This window comes from Carcharodon carcharias, chromosome 7 (genome assembly GCF_017639515.1).
Source record: "Carcharodon carcharias isolate sCarCar2 chromosome 7, sCarCar2.pri, whole genome shotgun sequence".
Taxonomy (NCBI): Eukaryota; Metazoa; Chordata; class Chondrichthyes; order Lamniformes; family Lamnidae; genus Carcharodon; species Carcharodon carcharias.
The window spans coordinates 166,805,678-166,823,376 of record NC_054473.1 but is presented as its reverse complement, the minus strand read 5'-3'; the positions used below and the strand labels follow the sequence as shown (position 1 = coordinate 166,823,376).

General features: G+C 40.7%; 1 protein-coding gene across 1 annotated transcript in view; it reads right to left on the bottom strand.

Moving 5' to 3' along the window:
• The window catches only part of plcg2 (phospholipase C, gamma 2), a 184,378-nt gene that overhangs the window by 20,348 nt on the left and 146,331 nt on the right, over window positions 1-17,699 (bottom strand). The window contains exons 16-25 of the mRNA XM_041192701.1: window positions 17,106-17,287; window positions 15,210-15,410; window positions 12,785-12,904; window positions 12,500-12,680; window positions 11,647-11,712; window positions 7,386-7,489; window positions 5,475-5,571; window positions 5,157-5,223; window positions 4,859-5,019; window positions 1,229-1,334 (exon numbers count right to left, since the gene is read on the bottom strand). Of these exons, the coding sequence (XP_041048635.1) occupies window positions 1,229-1,334; window positions 4,859-5,019; window positions 5,157-5,223; window positions 5,475-5,571; window positions 7,386-7,489; window positions 11,647-11,712; window positions 12,500-12,680; window positions 12,785-12,904; window positions 15,210-15,410; window positions 17,106-17,287 (1,285 nt within the window). The remainder of the gene's footprint in view (window positions 1-1,228; window positions 1,335-4,858; window positions 5,020-5,156; window positions 5,224-5,474; window positions 5,572-7,385; window positions 7,490-11,646; window positions 11,713-12,499; window positions 12,681-12,784; window positions 12,905-15,209; window positions 15,411-17,105; window positions 17,288-17,699) is intronic.

Sequence of the window (17,699 nt, the reverse complement as noted above, 5' to 3'; positions counted from 1 at the left end):
GAACTGATATGGATCGGGTGTGTAATGGATGGATGAACTGATATGGATCGGGTGTGTAATGGATGGATGAACTGATATGGAGCAAGTGTGTAACGGATGGATGAACTGATATGGATCGGGTGTGTAATGGACGGATGAACCGATATGGAGCAGGTGTGTAATGGACGGATGGATTGATATCGAGGGGGTGTGTAATGGTTGGATGATCCAATATTGCCTGTTTGACATCCCTGCTGAGGTTTTAAGTTCTGTGTAATGAGTTGGACCAAACATGGAAGAGGTCAGAACAATGACAGATGAAGTATAATGCAGAAAAGTGCAAATTGCTACACAGAAAGGAAAAATAGGTATCAAGTAAACTCTATGAATGGTGCTGAAACAGCCAAAAGAAACCTAGGATTCTTAGGGAGTTGATGCTAAACATACCCAATCAGTGCGCAACAACAATGAACAAAGCCAATAGGATGTTATATTACACAGCCAAACCAATAGAGTTTAGAGTCTGGTCAGTTCACACCTTTAACATGGGTTGCCAAAAAAAAAATGACTTTCTGGTCCTGGAAGAGAAGAATGACAAAACTGAACTCCAGTGTCAGAGGAACCAGACAAGCAAAGATTTGTCAGCCCAGAAACGAGGCACTTAGAAAATTATCTGTTAGAAGTATCTAAGATTATTCAGAATATAGAAAAGCTAACACAAAGTGTGATCAACTTGTGGAATAAGCTTCCAGGGGATGCAAAAACCTCAAAATCATTTAAGAAACAAATTAATGCTGATATAGGATCTTGCTGGATGGATAAACACAGCTGGGCCAAATAGTTTTTCTAATCTATAATTACCACCATCTTACTCCCATACAAAGTATGCCCTACGGAAGCTTTTGCTCAACATTTCCCTATTCATGATAGCTGGTATCAGGAACTGAACAGAGTGGAACTTGTACAGGCATCCATTACCATGTACATCAGTGCAGTCACACTCAGCACTACTTCACTACCTGCTTGTGAATGCTTTAGTGACAAGAATCATTATAACATTCCCTGTACAAATAAACCAATGGTACCATTGTTGCTCAATTGGCACTAGGATAGCGGGGAATGTCAGGTCAACAATTCTGATGGGATAGACAGTTTTGTTTCTGCATAAATAGGAAAATTAGATATATTCGTTACAAATCTACCAAAGAGAGTTGGTGAGGACTACTTCTCTGCACAGAAAGTAAATTACCATTCAGCAAAAATTCTCGAGACTTTGCTGGTCTGCAATATACAACTAAATCAGATAACTCTTTGGCAATCTGCTGTTTCTTCTCCATCTCATTTCGATTCTCCTCCTGTCAAAACAGAGCTCAAATCAGTTTTTGTTCCATTCACAGAAATTTAATATCCTGTGATCATATAAGTAACACATTTTACACACTAATCGATCTATTCAGTCAGAGATCTATTCCATATTTTATTGCTCTTTTAACCATCTTCTATAAAATATGTGTAACCGATATTAAACACATTTTTCCTGTATAAAATAAGCTCTAATGCTTTAACAAATATTTCTTGCAAAAAAATATTGGTAGAATGAGAATTTTATCCAGGTTAGTTACTGAATCTTTCCTTTATTTTTCCATACTGTACGTTTGTTTCTCTTTAGTTCAATGACTCTGATGATCATATCATAAGTTTATCAAGAAATTTAATTTTTGCTTTGGGATTTTGCTTCAGTCAGGATTTCTGTAACCTTAACAACCACTTAAAAAAGTAGTATATTGAATTAGCTATCGTATTGTCCCATGGTTCATACAGAGTACAGTGACTGTTGGTCTGCAGATAATCAGAAAGACCATGTTACACACAGTAATCCCACAAATATTAATGAATTAATTGGTCAATGGTGATGATAGTCAATGAAGGACAATGAGCAAGATAACTCCTGGATCTTCTTCAATCTTTAGCATCCACCTGGACAATTATACAAGACTTTGGGTTAACATATTGTACAAAGGATTACACCTGCAACAATACAGATCTCTTTCACTATTATTCTGGAATCTCAGCCTAGTTTATGCAGTCAAGAGCTATAATCAAGTGAAATGAAAATTTGAATAAGCACTAACATGGAAATTAAAAATGAAAAAGGATGCTCAGTAATGCTCAATGTGTCAATTTTCCAACCGTGTACTCCTGGCGTGGACCTTTACCTACTGGAAACACAAAACAGGAAACTGAAGGACACACTACCCATGGGGAGTCTGTTTGCAGATTCTGGATATGTTCTCCCTGCAGCTGAAGCTCTATATTGGGAGCACCTATTTAGAAGATGGCTCTATTGTATGGTACTGAGCCCATTCAGATCGGGAAAGTCCTTGGGCCGAGCTCAGATCTATGCTGAGTTAATAAATTTCATCTGCAGATGCAGTAGGGATATATGGTACAGGAAGTCATGCTCAAGCTGTATAGTGCTCTGGTCTTACTGCACTCAAACACAATGTATATTAATAGTCACTGAGAAACAAGGGAGCACTGGATGTAGCGCAGAGAACCATCATAAGATTAATCCATAATGTTAGGGTTTTGACATAAAAGATTGGACTTTTCAGTGTGGTACAGAAGCATGAGAGATGTTTACTTTGACAGACAAAGACGATTAATGGTACGCAAAAAGTAAATCTACAACAGGATTGATGCACTGGTTCAAACTAGTAAGAGGTCCAGCCTTCATTCCCAAGCTCAGCCACTGTCGTGAGGTCGGGGAGGTAGCAGGCCCCAGGACCTACCTGCTCCTATGAAGGATGAAACGGAGAGCATTGTGGGCTCATCGAGAGTCCGCCCTGGGTAAGCTTTTTAATTTTAATTGAGGCGGCTGGATTTTGCACCAGCCGTATGGAAGTGTAAACCATGAATTAGAGAAGAGCTTAAAAGGTAAGCAAAATGGTTTTGCCTCCTTTACAGCTCATCACTAAATGCTGTAGTATGAGTTATATCTGTGTTCAAGAAAGTGAGTTATGAAAGTGCTATAATGGGGAGATGTAATTACCCCTTAAACATTGCTTTTGCCAGGTTGTTACATATACCAACTGGCAAGATGTCAGGTAAAAAGTCAACATTGTAAATGTAGAGAAGCTTTTAGATGAGTTAAAAATGTTCATATAATGGATTAAAAGGGTAGAGTATATTTTACACTATTGAAAGGGTGGTCTCGTACAATAGTTGAGTGTAAATGCTTCATCCTTTCACATTGCTTTTCTGTATTCAATTTAGACATCTCTTGAAATAACAGTTTTGAAGATTGTTTAATTAGGGGGTTTTATGGGCTCTTGGCTGCAGTCAGACTCCTAATCCTTTTACATATGCTTTTCATTGTTTGTACAGCTGATTTGAAGAGTCTGTTTGCTTACTCAGAGAGTTTTATGGGCTATTCAACAGCTTCCAATTGTTGTAGAAAGGTTTGTGAGTTCTGTTCATAAAATGGAAATTGGGTGAGGAGATTTGGGCGAGAGGATGAGGGAAATGGTGGTGAAGATGAGGAGGGGGGTAAAGGAGTGGGGAGGATGAGGGACTGAGGGTGAGGGGATGAGGAAAAGGGGGGAGTTAAAACAGTCTGAAAGATCAACTGTATAGGGGTAGTCACTGATTGCCTCGGAAGTACTGGACGAAGGGGTTTTGGGAATGGAAGCTGGCCTTTTATCCTGCCCACTCAGGACTTTGCCCACCTCCACTCTTGCCTCAGGCATGCCACCTAGGGTCTGGACTCCCCAAAAGATCCTATTTGCTGTTATTCTTGAAACGGAGGCGGATCGTGACTGCATGATTAGTTCTGCCTCCCGATTCTCACCTTCAACATGAAAATCCAGCCCAGATTGTTCAATGCATGGAATAGATTTTCAAGTAGATTAATGAATGCCTCTAGGCCTTACTTGAACCCACTCCAATTGATAAGGTTGCATTGATTGAGTGTAGTTCCTACCAGATGTGACCCTAGGACATAAAACCACCCCAAATTTGTAAATGTTAGTAAATTGATCAATGGCACTCTTTGAGAAGCAATGTGATGTATCAAAGTGGGTGGGGCGGAGAAAGACTATAGAATCTTCTTGGAAGGTAGGAATTTGTATGGGCCAAAACATCTTCCTCACCTGTAACTACCGTATGATCTTTGGTAAATTCATCACAGCATTCTTAGGCTATGAAAATGGGAAAATCAGTCTGGATTCCCAGTCCCAATAGCTATCCATTGGGAAATGCTAGAGAGTGTGTGTTTGCGGGTATCTGATAAGGACAAATCATGGTTGACTATGATGCTCCAGCTTGTTGAACTATCTTCCAACAACCACTAATTTGCACTGTGGGTGTACCTACATCACAGGCAATGCCGTGGTTCAACAAGGCAGCTCACCACTCCCTTCTCAAGGGCAAATAGTTTGGGCAATAAATGATGGCCTATCCAGTAATACCCACATCCCGTAAATGAATTTTAAAAAATTCGATTCACATGTTAAGAATGATCTCGGAGCGAAGGACTGAAAAGACAGTTTGCCCCTGCCAAACCGTAGGAAGATCTAAATTGTCTCAGTGCCTTAGGTTGACCAAGATCCAATCCTGCAGTGAAAATGCATTTGCTCACAAGAATTGTGAGCACATCGGTAAAGATTTATTTTGGTTAGTAATGGAGTATATCTTCACAGTAAATTAAAACCTCTGTTTTTATTGAACTGTAGTATTTGAACACAAACGGACAATACAAATGAACGAACATTATCAATGTAATGGACTAAACTCAGAGCTCATTGTCAGTGATCAGAAGTGGTTTATTTTCAATTTGATTTGAATCTCTTTTAAGAGGAATATTTTGCCTGAGACATACCTGTACATATGTTTTCTGAGAACATTGTACGACTTCATGGTACCAGGAAAACAAATCTTCCAGCGATTCAGTAGCAACATCAAGGGGCGGTGCATCCGGGGGTACTTTAGGTTGAATAGTAAACACAAATGCCATCCCGTACATCCCATTTGTTTGTTTAACTGTTATCAAAGCAAGCAACACTTCAGCTTTTATGGTATGCTTCCACACAGGAACTCAAAGCCATTAGAACAAAGAAAGACAATTAAACAATCACATGCTTTCATCATTGTATCTCATGGCACAAGCTCATACGTACCAACAGAACACTTGGCAAGCTCCACAATTCCTCTGCATATTACTCCTAGGGGGTTATCGTCCGTTATCTGAACAATGAAATAAATGAAAGCTCAAGGGAGGCTTCTAAGCTTTTTAAAACCAGTTTGAGACCATTATTAATTCAGTTGACTTGAGTTGTACTACCAAGACTGAAAGTAACAGTAATGGAAATATAACAAATAGAAAGATGCATTCTCAGGATAGCACTGGCATGTTTAAATAGATAATTAGGACTAAATTAATCAAACTACAAGTACCATAACAATATAAACACAATTACTAGTCAAATAAAATATACCTGGCTGCTAAAGTCTTCCTGGATTTCAGTATCTATTTCTTCCACGTAGTTGGCTGGAAAAAACTTCTGTATTTGGTCTCCATAATCCCCCTTCCACCTAAACATAACAGGTATACAGAGTTATGGAATTTCTTGAGTAATCCTGGTATATTGTTTTAACTTTTTTCAACAGGGTGTTTGCTGAGAGAGAACATACAACAATTGAGTGGGTGACACTTATTCTGTGGCTCATAGCTGAAATTCATATACGGAACAGAACTGTAGCTTCATCTACTGCTTTAAAGTCTGAAATCAATTGACTATTAATACAAGTGTTCCTCTATCTGAAACAGAAGACTTAACATTTAGGAATTAGTGGAGACCTAAGAGACATTTCAAGTAGTTTGGAAAATATCATAAACCAGCCGAACAAAGCTTTTTATTTATGATAAAGTCAAGATGGATGTCTAAGGTCCACAGTGTCAGACGCCAACGGAATTGAAAAAAAAAAGAGAGAAAACCTGATTAATAGAATAGCCATCATCTGAGCTCCAAGATGATATTCTGCTCCTCCAAACTTACGCCACAGAGTGGTAAGATAGAGGCTCTACCATAGGGAATCACTGAACCAGATATTGGAACTCAAAGCATAAATATTGGAAGTCCCGAGTTTATGGAGAAAGCGTCAAGGAGACTTTTACACAAGGTCAAACATCAAATGACTAACAAAGAGAAAGAAAGAAAGAGCCTGCATTTATATTGCATTTTTCCGTGACCTCTGAATATACCAGAGTGCTAGACAGCCAACGAAGTGCTTGTGAAATGTTATCACTGTTATAGTTTAGGGGGACAGTAGCATTGTGGCAATGTTACTGGATTAGTAATCCAGGGGCTGGGACTGATGCTCTGGGGGTATGAATTCAAATTCCACCGTGCAGCTGGGGCAATTTAGATTCAATTATTAATAGATCTAAAATAAAATGCTGGTCTCATTAATAATGATCCTGAAACTACTGGATCATGGTTAAAAAATTAATCTTGCTCCCTAATGTCTTTCAGGGAAGGAAATCTGTCACGCTTACCTGGTCTGGCCTACACATGGCTTCAGACCCACAGCAATGTGGTTGACCCATAATTGCCCTTTGAAATGGCAAAGTAAACCACTCAGTTGTATCAAACCACTACAGAAAAAAGCATTGTGGATGTACCTGCACTGCATCGACTGTAGTGGTTCAGGAAAGTGGCTCACCACTACTTTCTCAAGAACAATTAGGAATGGGCAATAAATGCTGGCCTTGCCAGTGACATCCACATCCCAAGCACAAATTTTAAAAATGAAGGGAATGTGACAGTCAATTTATTCAAAACAAACTGAGCTAATGCCCAAGTAATTTGTTCTTGTGGTGATACTTGAGGGATAAATATTGGCCTGGAAAAGATGCCCTCCTGACGAAGGTACAATGCAGGAAGAGTGGGTTGCTTTGGTTTGGGTGTTGGAAATAGATCAAAAGTGTGGCACAACATCTGTGGAAAGGTTGGTTGTGGCAATAAGTGCCAGCTTGTCGACTCACTGAACTGATTTGCAGTGCCAGAAGAAATGCAATGATCTCACCAGCACAACTAAGGTAAGCGACCTGTGCCGCCCCCCCCACCCACCCCCAACACCACCGGACTCTTCTTCCAGTGTAAAAATGTATATATTATATACATCTATGTTCCAGGATAGTACTTTGAACCTCTGACACCTGTTCTATCTAGTGTCACCAGCTACATACAAATGTTTATTTGTCACAGTATGCCATACATAAGCACCCCTTCCTAACTAATCATACTTATTCTTCCTTGACATTCTTCCCTTAAACTGTTAACTGGTTAAAATAATCCTGGCAAATAATTCTCTTCGTTAGCTGAGGGAAAAAAAATAATTCTCACCATCCTTGATCATGTTTTTTGACATTATGGATGATGGCACCTCTGGGAAAATTCAATTCATCTGGTTGTGGACTCAGGTAGTGGTACAAAGCTTTTACTGAACCCTTTGAATTAAGAAATGAATGGTTAGCACTACATAGAAATTTAATTACAATAAAGTGCATTGGTTATTAGTAGAGTATAAATAATAAGTTTTTAAAATTTCTTCTTTCACAGGATGCTTAAATTATGCAATATATTTAAAATTGCAGCAAGGAATGTGACATTTTAGCAACCTACAAAGATCAAAATAATAGCATTAACATTGCAAGCAGTTAGTGTTACACATGGTTACCTTTGGTTAAACCACACCCCTCCATATTTCTCTGCAATCCAATTTACAGTTGCCTCTAATTACACTACTGACCTCATCACTAGGAATAAACTCATATTTCAGCTAATCTACCTTAGCCTGTGAACTGCTCCTGAACTTGTGCATCACTATGATCCCAATGGCTTTCATGCACAATGCAAATGCAAACTTTTACCCAAATATCAATTGTTCAGACATGGTTCAATGTCTCCTCACCACACTTGAAAGGACCCAGCAAACCATGGTCCACATAACCAGGAATGATTTTCAGCAAGACCAACAATTCAGTTCAACAACAACTATACTTTTAGAAATAGGAGATTATTTAACCCTTCAAGCCTGTTCCACCATTCAATGAGATCATGGCTGTTCTGTGACCTAACCCCTCATATACCTGCCACTGCCTATATCCCTTAGTACCTCTTGGAGAACAAAAATCTTTTTATCTCAGATTAAAATTAACAATTGACCTAGCATCAATTGCAGTTTGAGGAAGAATCCATCCACACAAGAGTGTCGCTAATCCACTGAAGTGCCTCTCAAGGGCCTATTTGTAGTTTTGTGTAGGGTAGGAGCAGTAATTCCACTCCTCTGTGCGTTCCTGCCACAGGGAGCAGAGGGACATTAAGTGCTACTGCAGCCCATAAAAGGCTACAGCTGGTTAAAAGGGGAACATCACTATTTGAACAGCAGTGCCTGTCAAAAACAGCAAAGGCTGGGAGGCGGGCTAGAGACCAGTACCTGGATGGAATCTTAAATAAATCTGTGGGGGCTTTGGTGAATGATATATAAGCGATTGATTTTTAGGAACATTGGGTTGGAACAACCTCTACACAGTTGGCACACAGTGCAGGGAACAGTTTTAATGGCTTCACAAAGATGGCCAAGGTAAGCCAAGGCACCTTTCCCATCCTGTATCATTGATGGAGGCTGGACTTAAATCCTTTGTTGTTATGCTGTTTTTCTAATGTTACTGGGTGTCAAGGAAATTCACTTATGCAAAAGGGAATCTCTGCAAACACAGAAAAATCACGAATATTCTGTAAACTCACAAAGGCTACACCTAAGACTTCAATTAGTTCAGTTCAAGGGACAATACATCTGCACTTCTCATTAGATGGGGTACATGTATACATAGAGGAAAATAAGTCAACGTTTTATTACAGTTGTGTTCTGTCCCTGCAAAGATAAAGCTGCATGCAGTCTTTGAAAGAAAGAACACCTAAAATTGGGCCATTTATCTCTTTTATATCAGACCAACAGTCTCTGGATGTCTGCCGGGCCCCCAAGCAGTTGGCAGGTTTGAGGCCGCTGTATTGCTGGCAATGGCCTTCAGAAAGCCTAACAGAGTAGTGTGGTGGAGGAAGGCGGAGTAGATAGTGGGTCAACTGGGTTAACAAGGTGGTAATAGAGGGCCACACGAGAGAGGGGCGTAACCAGAAAGGGGACAAGGTAGCGAAATGATCAAGGGCAGGGGCGAGGTGCAAAGGTAGAGATCAAGAGCTGAGGTCAAACAGTGGCTGACAGCAGCCTGTGGTTTTAATGTGAAGCTGGGAAGAGAACTACTGTTCCTCCTGACTCTGCATTCAGGCATTTTCTTCAAACATAAGGCCTGTTTGCTGCAGCGTACGTTGGTGCCTTTATTGACCTGGTTTTCCTGAATGCCGCTTGCACAGTACTCAGTATTTCAGTTTTCCACTGTGGAGCTTAGTCTAGTAAATCCAATGTTGACTTGCAGCAAAATTTAATTTTGAGTAATTGTACCATGGTAATGAATTAATTTAAACCCATATCTGCCTCCTCAGTTGCACATGTTGATTATTTATATACTGACAGTTAATAACTGCTTCAAATCAAATTGCATTTCCTTTGCTGTTTAAAAATTAGTCTGCATGTGGATTTGTGTCAAAAGAATGGAACTTTATCACAGTCCATAAAGTAAGAGTAATTACTGGCCTGATTCTTACTTTTCAAAATCATGAAACAGTATACATTTTCAGTCGATACTGTACAAATATTCCACATTCACAGTCTAAATATAGTGCAAATCTATTAAAACAGAATTAAAATACTGATAGAACCAAAAAAACTAGACAGCTGGGAGACATGATGGATGATCTGCGGTTGAGCATATTTTTGATGGATGGCCATATCAGTCTTACTATTTTCTGTCTAAATAGCTCCTTGCAAAGGGCCAGGAAATAGGAACCATTGTTTCAATGTAACACTACTTTCTGGCTCAGTGAGCAATGCTGTTCTGCTCCAGAAATAATTACTGGCTTTAATAAAAACTTTCACTGCGTGGTTACATTCTTTTAAATAAAACTCCTTCTGACTGAGAATTAAGCTAATTCTGAAAAGGGATCTGCACTGGAGTCTGGTTTTACTTGAACCAAAAACAGAAAAACGCTGCCAACACTCAGCGGGTCAGGCAGCAGCTGTGCAGAAAACAGATGTGGTCATGTTTAATGGGTGAACTGTCAGCAGAACTGGTTGTAGTTGCTGTGTCATTGGTGTTGCTCACTTGAGCACCATATATCTTAACTTTTTTATTTCGGTGTTCTCTCTCGAAGTTTGGAGCACAGGACTTCTTCGATGAAAAGGTGTTGTTCCTGTTTGGTGCACAATCTTCCAGGGCCGGGATTATTTACTCGTTGGGCGGGCTCGGAGGGAGCGGTCGGGAACCTGACCACCACCGGCGATCGGCTCCGCACCGCCATTTATGTGGGCGGGCCAATTAAGGCCCGCCCAGAGTAATATGCGGGCCATAGTGCTGAGCGCTACCTGTGTGGGCGGGCGGGAGGAGGGAGAATCAGGTCCAGTGCTCTTTCGCGCATGGAGCTGCCTCAGGGAGATTAAAGCGCTTTTTAAAAAAATAAATAAATGCAATAAAAATTTAATGAAACATGTCCCCTCATGTGACTAAGTCACCTGAGATGGGACATATTTATACTTTTCAGAAAAGGTTTTTATTTAATTCGCAAAAGCTTTAGGAAACCTCATCCCGCTTGTGGGTGAGGTTTCCTAAAAAACGTAAAGGCCGCTTAGCCTTTTCGCCTGCCACCGACCGTAAGGTTGGACGGGCAGCATGAAATTCAGGTTAATGACCTGGCTAATGGCCTTAATAGGCCTATCAATCATCGCCGGGCGCGCAGCTGACCCCGGGCTGCACCCGCCGAATGAAATATCGCACGACTTAGCGATAACGTCGGGACATTTGCCCAAAGTCATCATGCGTCATTTAATGTTCCAGCGTGTCAGGGGCACGCCTGCCCACCAAATGGAAAACTCAGCCCCAGGAGTTGGCAGAGTCAGAGGGAAGATTCCGAGGGTCTCGCAGCAGGGCTAGAACTTCCCTCCATTCACTCCAGTTGCTGGAGGAAATCCTTCAATGGAAAGTTCTGCAGAGATTTCTTAATAGATTCTGAGAATTCGCTGAACATGGGAGATGCGGCAATTGAGCAGAATAATGACAACAGTAACTTAGGGATCGTATTCTCCCTCAAGAATCTTACGAAAAAAAATCAACTTCCTGATGAGGTATTTTCGGATTCTGGCAGCTAAAGCACAGGTTATGTTGACTGGAACTAACTGGTTTCAATGTATGCAGATGGCAGAGTACTAGAGGGGAAAAATCAGTAGTTATGAAATTGGATTTGAATCTAATGTTTTGTTAATAAAGCAATTTTCACAACCTCCTCAATGCTCGGCTAAAATATACTAATGCTAGATGAGATAAAAACGAGTGAAGAAGTTGGGGCCTTGACTACTGAGTCAAGAGACCTGCACTATCATTCATTTCAGGTTTTGGACAGAGGTTAGAAACTCCAGAACTAGATTTTTGCTTTGAATCCCCTATTCCTGCCAACCAAAATGGAGATTTATTTAATACTCATGGCAGAATCCTACCTGAGCGGGTGCCAGTTCATTCGGGTCCACATAATTTATACCATAGAGACTGCCATAGTCTTTTTCCTGAAAGCAGACCAAAAGTTTCATTATACAGTATATAGCAGATTGTTAAATGGATAGTTTCAGGGGCATTATGGTGAGGCTTTCCTTTTGCATCACCTTGGAATTCTTTCAAACCCCATGCAGTGGTTTCCCTTCCTCATGGAATAACTGAAGGAAAATACAGTGCGAATCTACACATCAGCATGATAGGCTAATCTGTACCTGCCAGTGATAATGCCATTGGCTCTTAATGGCAGGGCACAGCCATACAAGCTGGAGACAAGTTCACAGAAGCACCTTGCTATGTTGCACATTAAGCAGCAAAGGGGCAAGTCTCAATTTTGCTAGTGAATTCTCGGATATAGGTAATTCAAGAGCAATCTTGAGGTAATCTGAAAGGGTTGGCCAGCCAGAAGATAATTACAAAATACAAAGTCTCAATTACAAAGAAGAAATAAAATGAAGCCATCCAGTTACTCCATGTTTGGAGTTGGACTCTCGTCCACAATCCCAAACTCAACAGTCTCCATTGGTTGAGCTTTTCTCTAAAGATTTGAACTACGCTACTAAAGGGAACACTTCACAGATATGCCTCCTAGAGAGAGAAGGGTGAATTGTGAGGCTTAGGTCAGTCCCTTCGCCTGGTTATACCTGGACAGGCACCAAAGGCAGCCAGTAAACCGTAGGGTTTAGGGTTTTGCTTTTTCATCATTCTACCTAAAGCAGGAAGCATATCAGCAATAATGTACCAAAAAAGTGTAAAAAAGGGTATGAATTTTTAAGTTAAGGAAAACAAATAAACACCTACCGCGCTGTAACGCTCAAGCATCTTTTCCGTCACTGGGTAGCGTAGTTTCATTTTTCTATATAATGGGTGTTTTCTATGATAACTGATCAGCTCCACCAAGCTGTCAAACTCTGCCGAGGTCCCCAATATGTACTTTCCTTCTTCATAGTTAATGCGGCAATGTTTAACCTTACTTTCAGCCCTAGGGAAGGCCACACATTTTAAAATGGCTTGGTTATTGATTCTCTTCACACTCCATGTATATGTTTATTTTAAATTAATTTTAGTAATGGTTTGTAATCTTACCGGAAGGTAATGGCATATGAATTGGAGTCGTCACGCTTTCGAACCAAAAAGGCGCCATCTCTAGGTATCCTCATAAGCATGTCCTCAGCTTCTCCTCGACTTAGATTTTTGTAGTACCACCTGAAAATGCCAAAAAAAAAAGGGACGTTGGCCCAGATTTTGGGGTTAGCAGCAAAGGAACGGTGCTCACAGCTGACCTTGAAGAAAGCTGTCCACAATCTAGAGCATTGATTTCCCCCCATTATAATGCTGATTTCAATCTGACAGCATCTATAGGGGATATGTGGCATCCAGCAACAGTGATGTCATCAAGCAGGCTAAGCAGCCAATCAGATTGAAGAATTCTCACGAACAGCAAACCAGGAAATGGACTGCAGAGTTTGTAATTCACTTTTTAACCATTTTAAAATAAAGTAAAAATTGGGATATACACATGACATTAAAGTAGAAGCTAAAATATCAAATAAATGTTTTCAAAATAAAAATATTGTAAAATTAATTTAGTAATTATTTAAAAAATTATGTAATTTTTTTATCATGGAACATAAAATTAGAAGTTCACACCTGTAAAATTAGTTTGAGGCCAGAAAGGTTATCTGGGAGTAATTACACCTTAGTACACCATTAAAAACTCACTTTAACCTCATTGAACAACACTTTCACCTCATTCAATAAGGCTTAAGATTTTCAGTGGTTTTCACAGCAAAGGATAGTATGTAAAAGGTTGATGCTTACATCAAATCACTGATTCTGTGGTGATTGCATGTGTGAAAACTGCAGTGGTTCACACTGTGGTAGCGTAAGGTGTCACTGACCACAGTTTCCAGGTTTCTGTTTTTAACTGTACATGTGTGGATACCAGGGGCAGGATTTTCCCCTTGGCGGGGGTACTTTAGCTGGGGCTGGTGGGGGCAGTCAGGAAGCCGAATGCCACCCGCGATCAGCACCGCACTGCGATTTTACACGGACGGGCTAATTAAAGCCCATCCAGCGTGGAACGCAGTGGGCAGCGCTCAGTGCTACCTGTGTGGGCGGGGGAGGGGGGGGGGGAGAAGAGTGAGCAGGCCCAGCGTGAACTTCACACGTGTGCGCAAAAGAGCGCTTCAATCTCCCTGAGGCAGCTCCGTGCCTCAGGGAATTGAAGTGCTGTTTAAAAAAAATGAACAAAATAAAAATGTTATAAAACATGTCCCCTCATCTGTCACACGAGCAGGGACATGTTTTTGACTCAAGGGCAAAATTTTTATTTTATTTTTATTGGCTTTAGGAAACCTCATCCCGCCCGTGGATGAGGTTTCCTAAAAAGTGCAAAGGCCGCTTGGCATTTTCGCCTGCCCCCGCCAACTGCAAGGTTGGACGGGCAACGTAAATTTGAATGTAATTACCTTGTTAATTGCCTTAATGGGCCATTTAATTGTCGGCGGGCGAGCTGCCGACTCCAGCGCGAGCCCGCCAAATGAAATATTGCAGGACTACACGATGACGTCGAGCGTCATTTTACGCTTGGCCGGGTTGGGTGGGCGCGTGCCTGCCCGCTCGCCAAGGTCAATATTCTGCCCCAGAAGTCACTGCCAGTTTTTCACGGTAATGACATCAATGCTGGCAGTTTCGCCATCACTACAACTGCAAATTCCAGGCCATTGTTCCATTCCCAAGGCTGAGTGTTTCAAAATTCATCAAAATATGTTGACCCGTCGTATTATCTCCAGCCAGTCCGTTTTTGGAACTTTAATTTTGAGATATGATGATGAAACAGAAAAAAAATCTGATTTTTGATTCCTGCATTATAAAATGACATGTATGTATACACAACTGAACCTTTTTCACATGCGCTGTTTTATTTATTTCTCACATGAAGGATTTTGTGCCTGTATGATTAGGTCTATTTTTTTGCATGTGCAGAGTCATTTTAAAAAAACACATTAGTTTTGGCTTGGCCAAAAGTGGCCGCCCCGGGTTCAAGCCCCACCTGGACAGATGAGATCAAAATCTCCTCTGCTACTGTAATAACTTTTTTAAATCAAAAATTATTTAAAGGACTCATAGCCTAAATCCAACTTTTCAGGAGGCCACAGAACAAAACTGTCCCAAACTTGGCAGTAAATTAGCAATCTCCCTTGCAGAGACAACATGATGGCAATGTGAAGAAAACACGAGTTCTAGGCTTTAAAAAATATCAAGCATTGAAGACAATGACTTTGTGGACGATACCAGTCTATCCCTCAACATCTAAACAGCAACTCAGGTGCCAGTCGAACCAAGTCTTCCTTGAGGTCGTTTGCTCTTGAAATGCATCCAGTGTTGTTAGGAAATAACCAAACAATGAAATATTATACATTTACAATATACATCCACGAATTGCTATGCTTTTCTCTATTCTTGACACGCTTGAGTTGACAACACAAGTTCCTAATGGAGTACTTACTCTTGCGATTCATGAGGATTTGGGCTAGGTACTGCTTCGGTTAAACGTAACTCAAATTCACTGCATCGTAAAGGCGCACTCTGATAGTGTTGAACTAGGTCATAGACATTGTTGAAAGTTAAATTATCAGTCAGGAAATATTTAGTGCTCTCTCCAACTGTGCAAGAACGTATACGACAATGCTGGACTCTTCCGTTTCTCCTGGTCAGATAAATGCAAAAAGAAAGTTAGATTCAGAACATGAGCTTTTATTTCTAATTCAATCTTGGCACAGCTGGTGCAATTTTATTTTTTAACATTTCTTTTCCCCACGTTTTAAATCCCCTGTGTATTATTTAATAAATAAGTAGGCAGCTAGGCTACCTACTCTAACACTGTTCTGGCAACATCTGTTAGGAATAGTCATTAGGTTGTGTAGAACTTGAGTATTGCTGAGAAAAGAGATTTTTTTGTGTCAAAGCTTTTCATCTTGCACCCATCAGGACAATTCGCAAGTAAGTGCCAATGTCAGAGGAAACAACAGATTTATACTGTATGAGAAGAGAGTTCTGATTGGTTGGCAAGTGGGCTTTGATTGGCAGATGTGTTGTGCATTCTCCATGGCAGCACCTTTACCAATCAGAGCCCACTTGCCAACTAATCAGAATTCTCTTCTCGTAGAGTATAAATTTGTTGTTTCCCCTGACATTGGCATTTTCTTGTGAATTGTCCTGATGAGACAAAAAGCTTTGATAAAAAAAATGATCTAATAGGAGCTAAACGTGCCTGAAGTGACTTCCATCATCCATGTCTTCGCTGCAGGATGTAGGCTCTGTTCAGCATCTTTAAAAGCCTACTTGAGATCTAGAACTCACCACAAATGAAATCATGCTGAAATCCTGAGACTGCAGCTGTGTACTACAGAGCATTAATAGAGGAAGAACTTGTGTTTATAAAGCACCTTTCACTACCTCTGGACGTCCAAAACTGCTTCACAGCTGACAATTAATTTTTTTTAAAAGCGTAGTCACCCTTGTAATGCTGGAATAGTGCAACTGGGTTGTCTGAATCTGATTTGTTTTAAGATACAACTACATTGTAGCTTACATCATCTTCTATACATTTTCTCTCTATTTCCTAACTTTCAAGATGTTGCTGACACCTGCTGGCAATCCTTCGGTACTTCATGTACTTAGTGAAATTCAGCAGGCATGGCACAATGAAGAGTAACATAGGGCGGGATTTTCTGCACCCGTCTGCCGCCAGGATCTTCCGGTCCTGTCGCAAGTCAATGGACTTCTGGCTGGGGGGGGTCCCGCCTGTGACAGGGCCGGAAACTCCCACCTGTAGTTAAGCTCGATGCCCTCGTCAACCGACACCTACATGTGCACTTTTCAGCCAAGGGTTGCTGGATAGTTATGTCATCTGTCTCCTGCATCACCAAATAGAAAGAGGTCAGGTTCCAGTCCGTCTTACTTGCTGACACCTGCCCAGCATTAGGCTTAGTAAACAGTTACCATTATGCCTCTCACTGCAAACATCCTTCACATTTGAAGCGAAATCACAAAGATCGTCCGAGAAAATCATTAAAAATTTTTAAAACTACATGTTCTACAAACATGCTTATTGTGGGCAGGGGCAGAGACAAAAAGTATACCCGCAAGTTCTGGAAATCTGAAATAGAGGCACAGGAAAATGAGAGTTCTCAGCGTAAACATTCTGGGTGTGACCAGAGTTCTGAACAATAGTACCAATTGAAGTGTTAGATTTAATATTGACTTTCTATAATCAAGTCAAAAGGGTGATGTTAGAGTAGCTGTCTGTTTTACCATTTTTAATGTCACTTTTTAAACAATAATCCCCACTGAGTAATCTTTAAGAATATAAAGTTCAACTTAAAATGTACAACATCAGTACCAAAATGACAATGTGAAGTCTCCAGGGAATGTGTCGCTCTCACGGACCAAGAAAGTTCCATCTCGTCCCCCCGTTTCCATACAAAACTCCTGGAGCAGCTTCTCCGCCCTCTGCCTGCCATCTTTGCCCATCTTCCCGTGAAACCATTTCTCGTTAAAGTGACGATCTGTACTATTCATTTTCTAAATAAAAAAGTTTCCATTAGTCATTTCTACACTTACAGTATTACCACGAAGAGGCAATTATATCGTGGAGGGAAAAAGAAGCAAGAATGAAAGGGCCATCAGAGTCTCGGAAAGGGTTCAGAGGAGATTGAAAAGTCTGCACAGGAAATTTATCAGAACGGTACCAAAGATGAGGGACTTCTGAGTTATGTGGAGTGATTAGAGAAGCTGAGCTTGTTCTCCTTTGAGCAAAGAAGGGGGGACTTCATAGAAGAAGTCAAAATTATGAAGGGGCTTGATAGAGGGAATAGCATGAAATCATTTCCCACTGGCAGGAGTCTATTTAACCAGATGACACAGATTTAAGGTAATTGGCCAACAAACTGGGGGTGGGGGGAGCATGAGGAGAATTTTTTTTTATGCAGCGAGT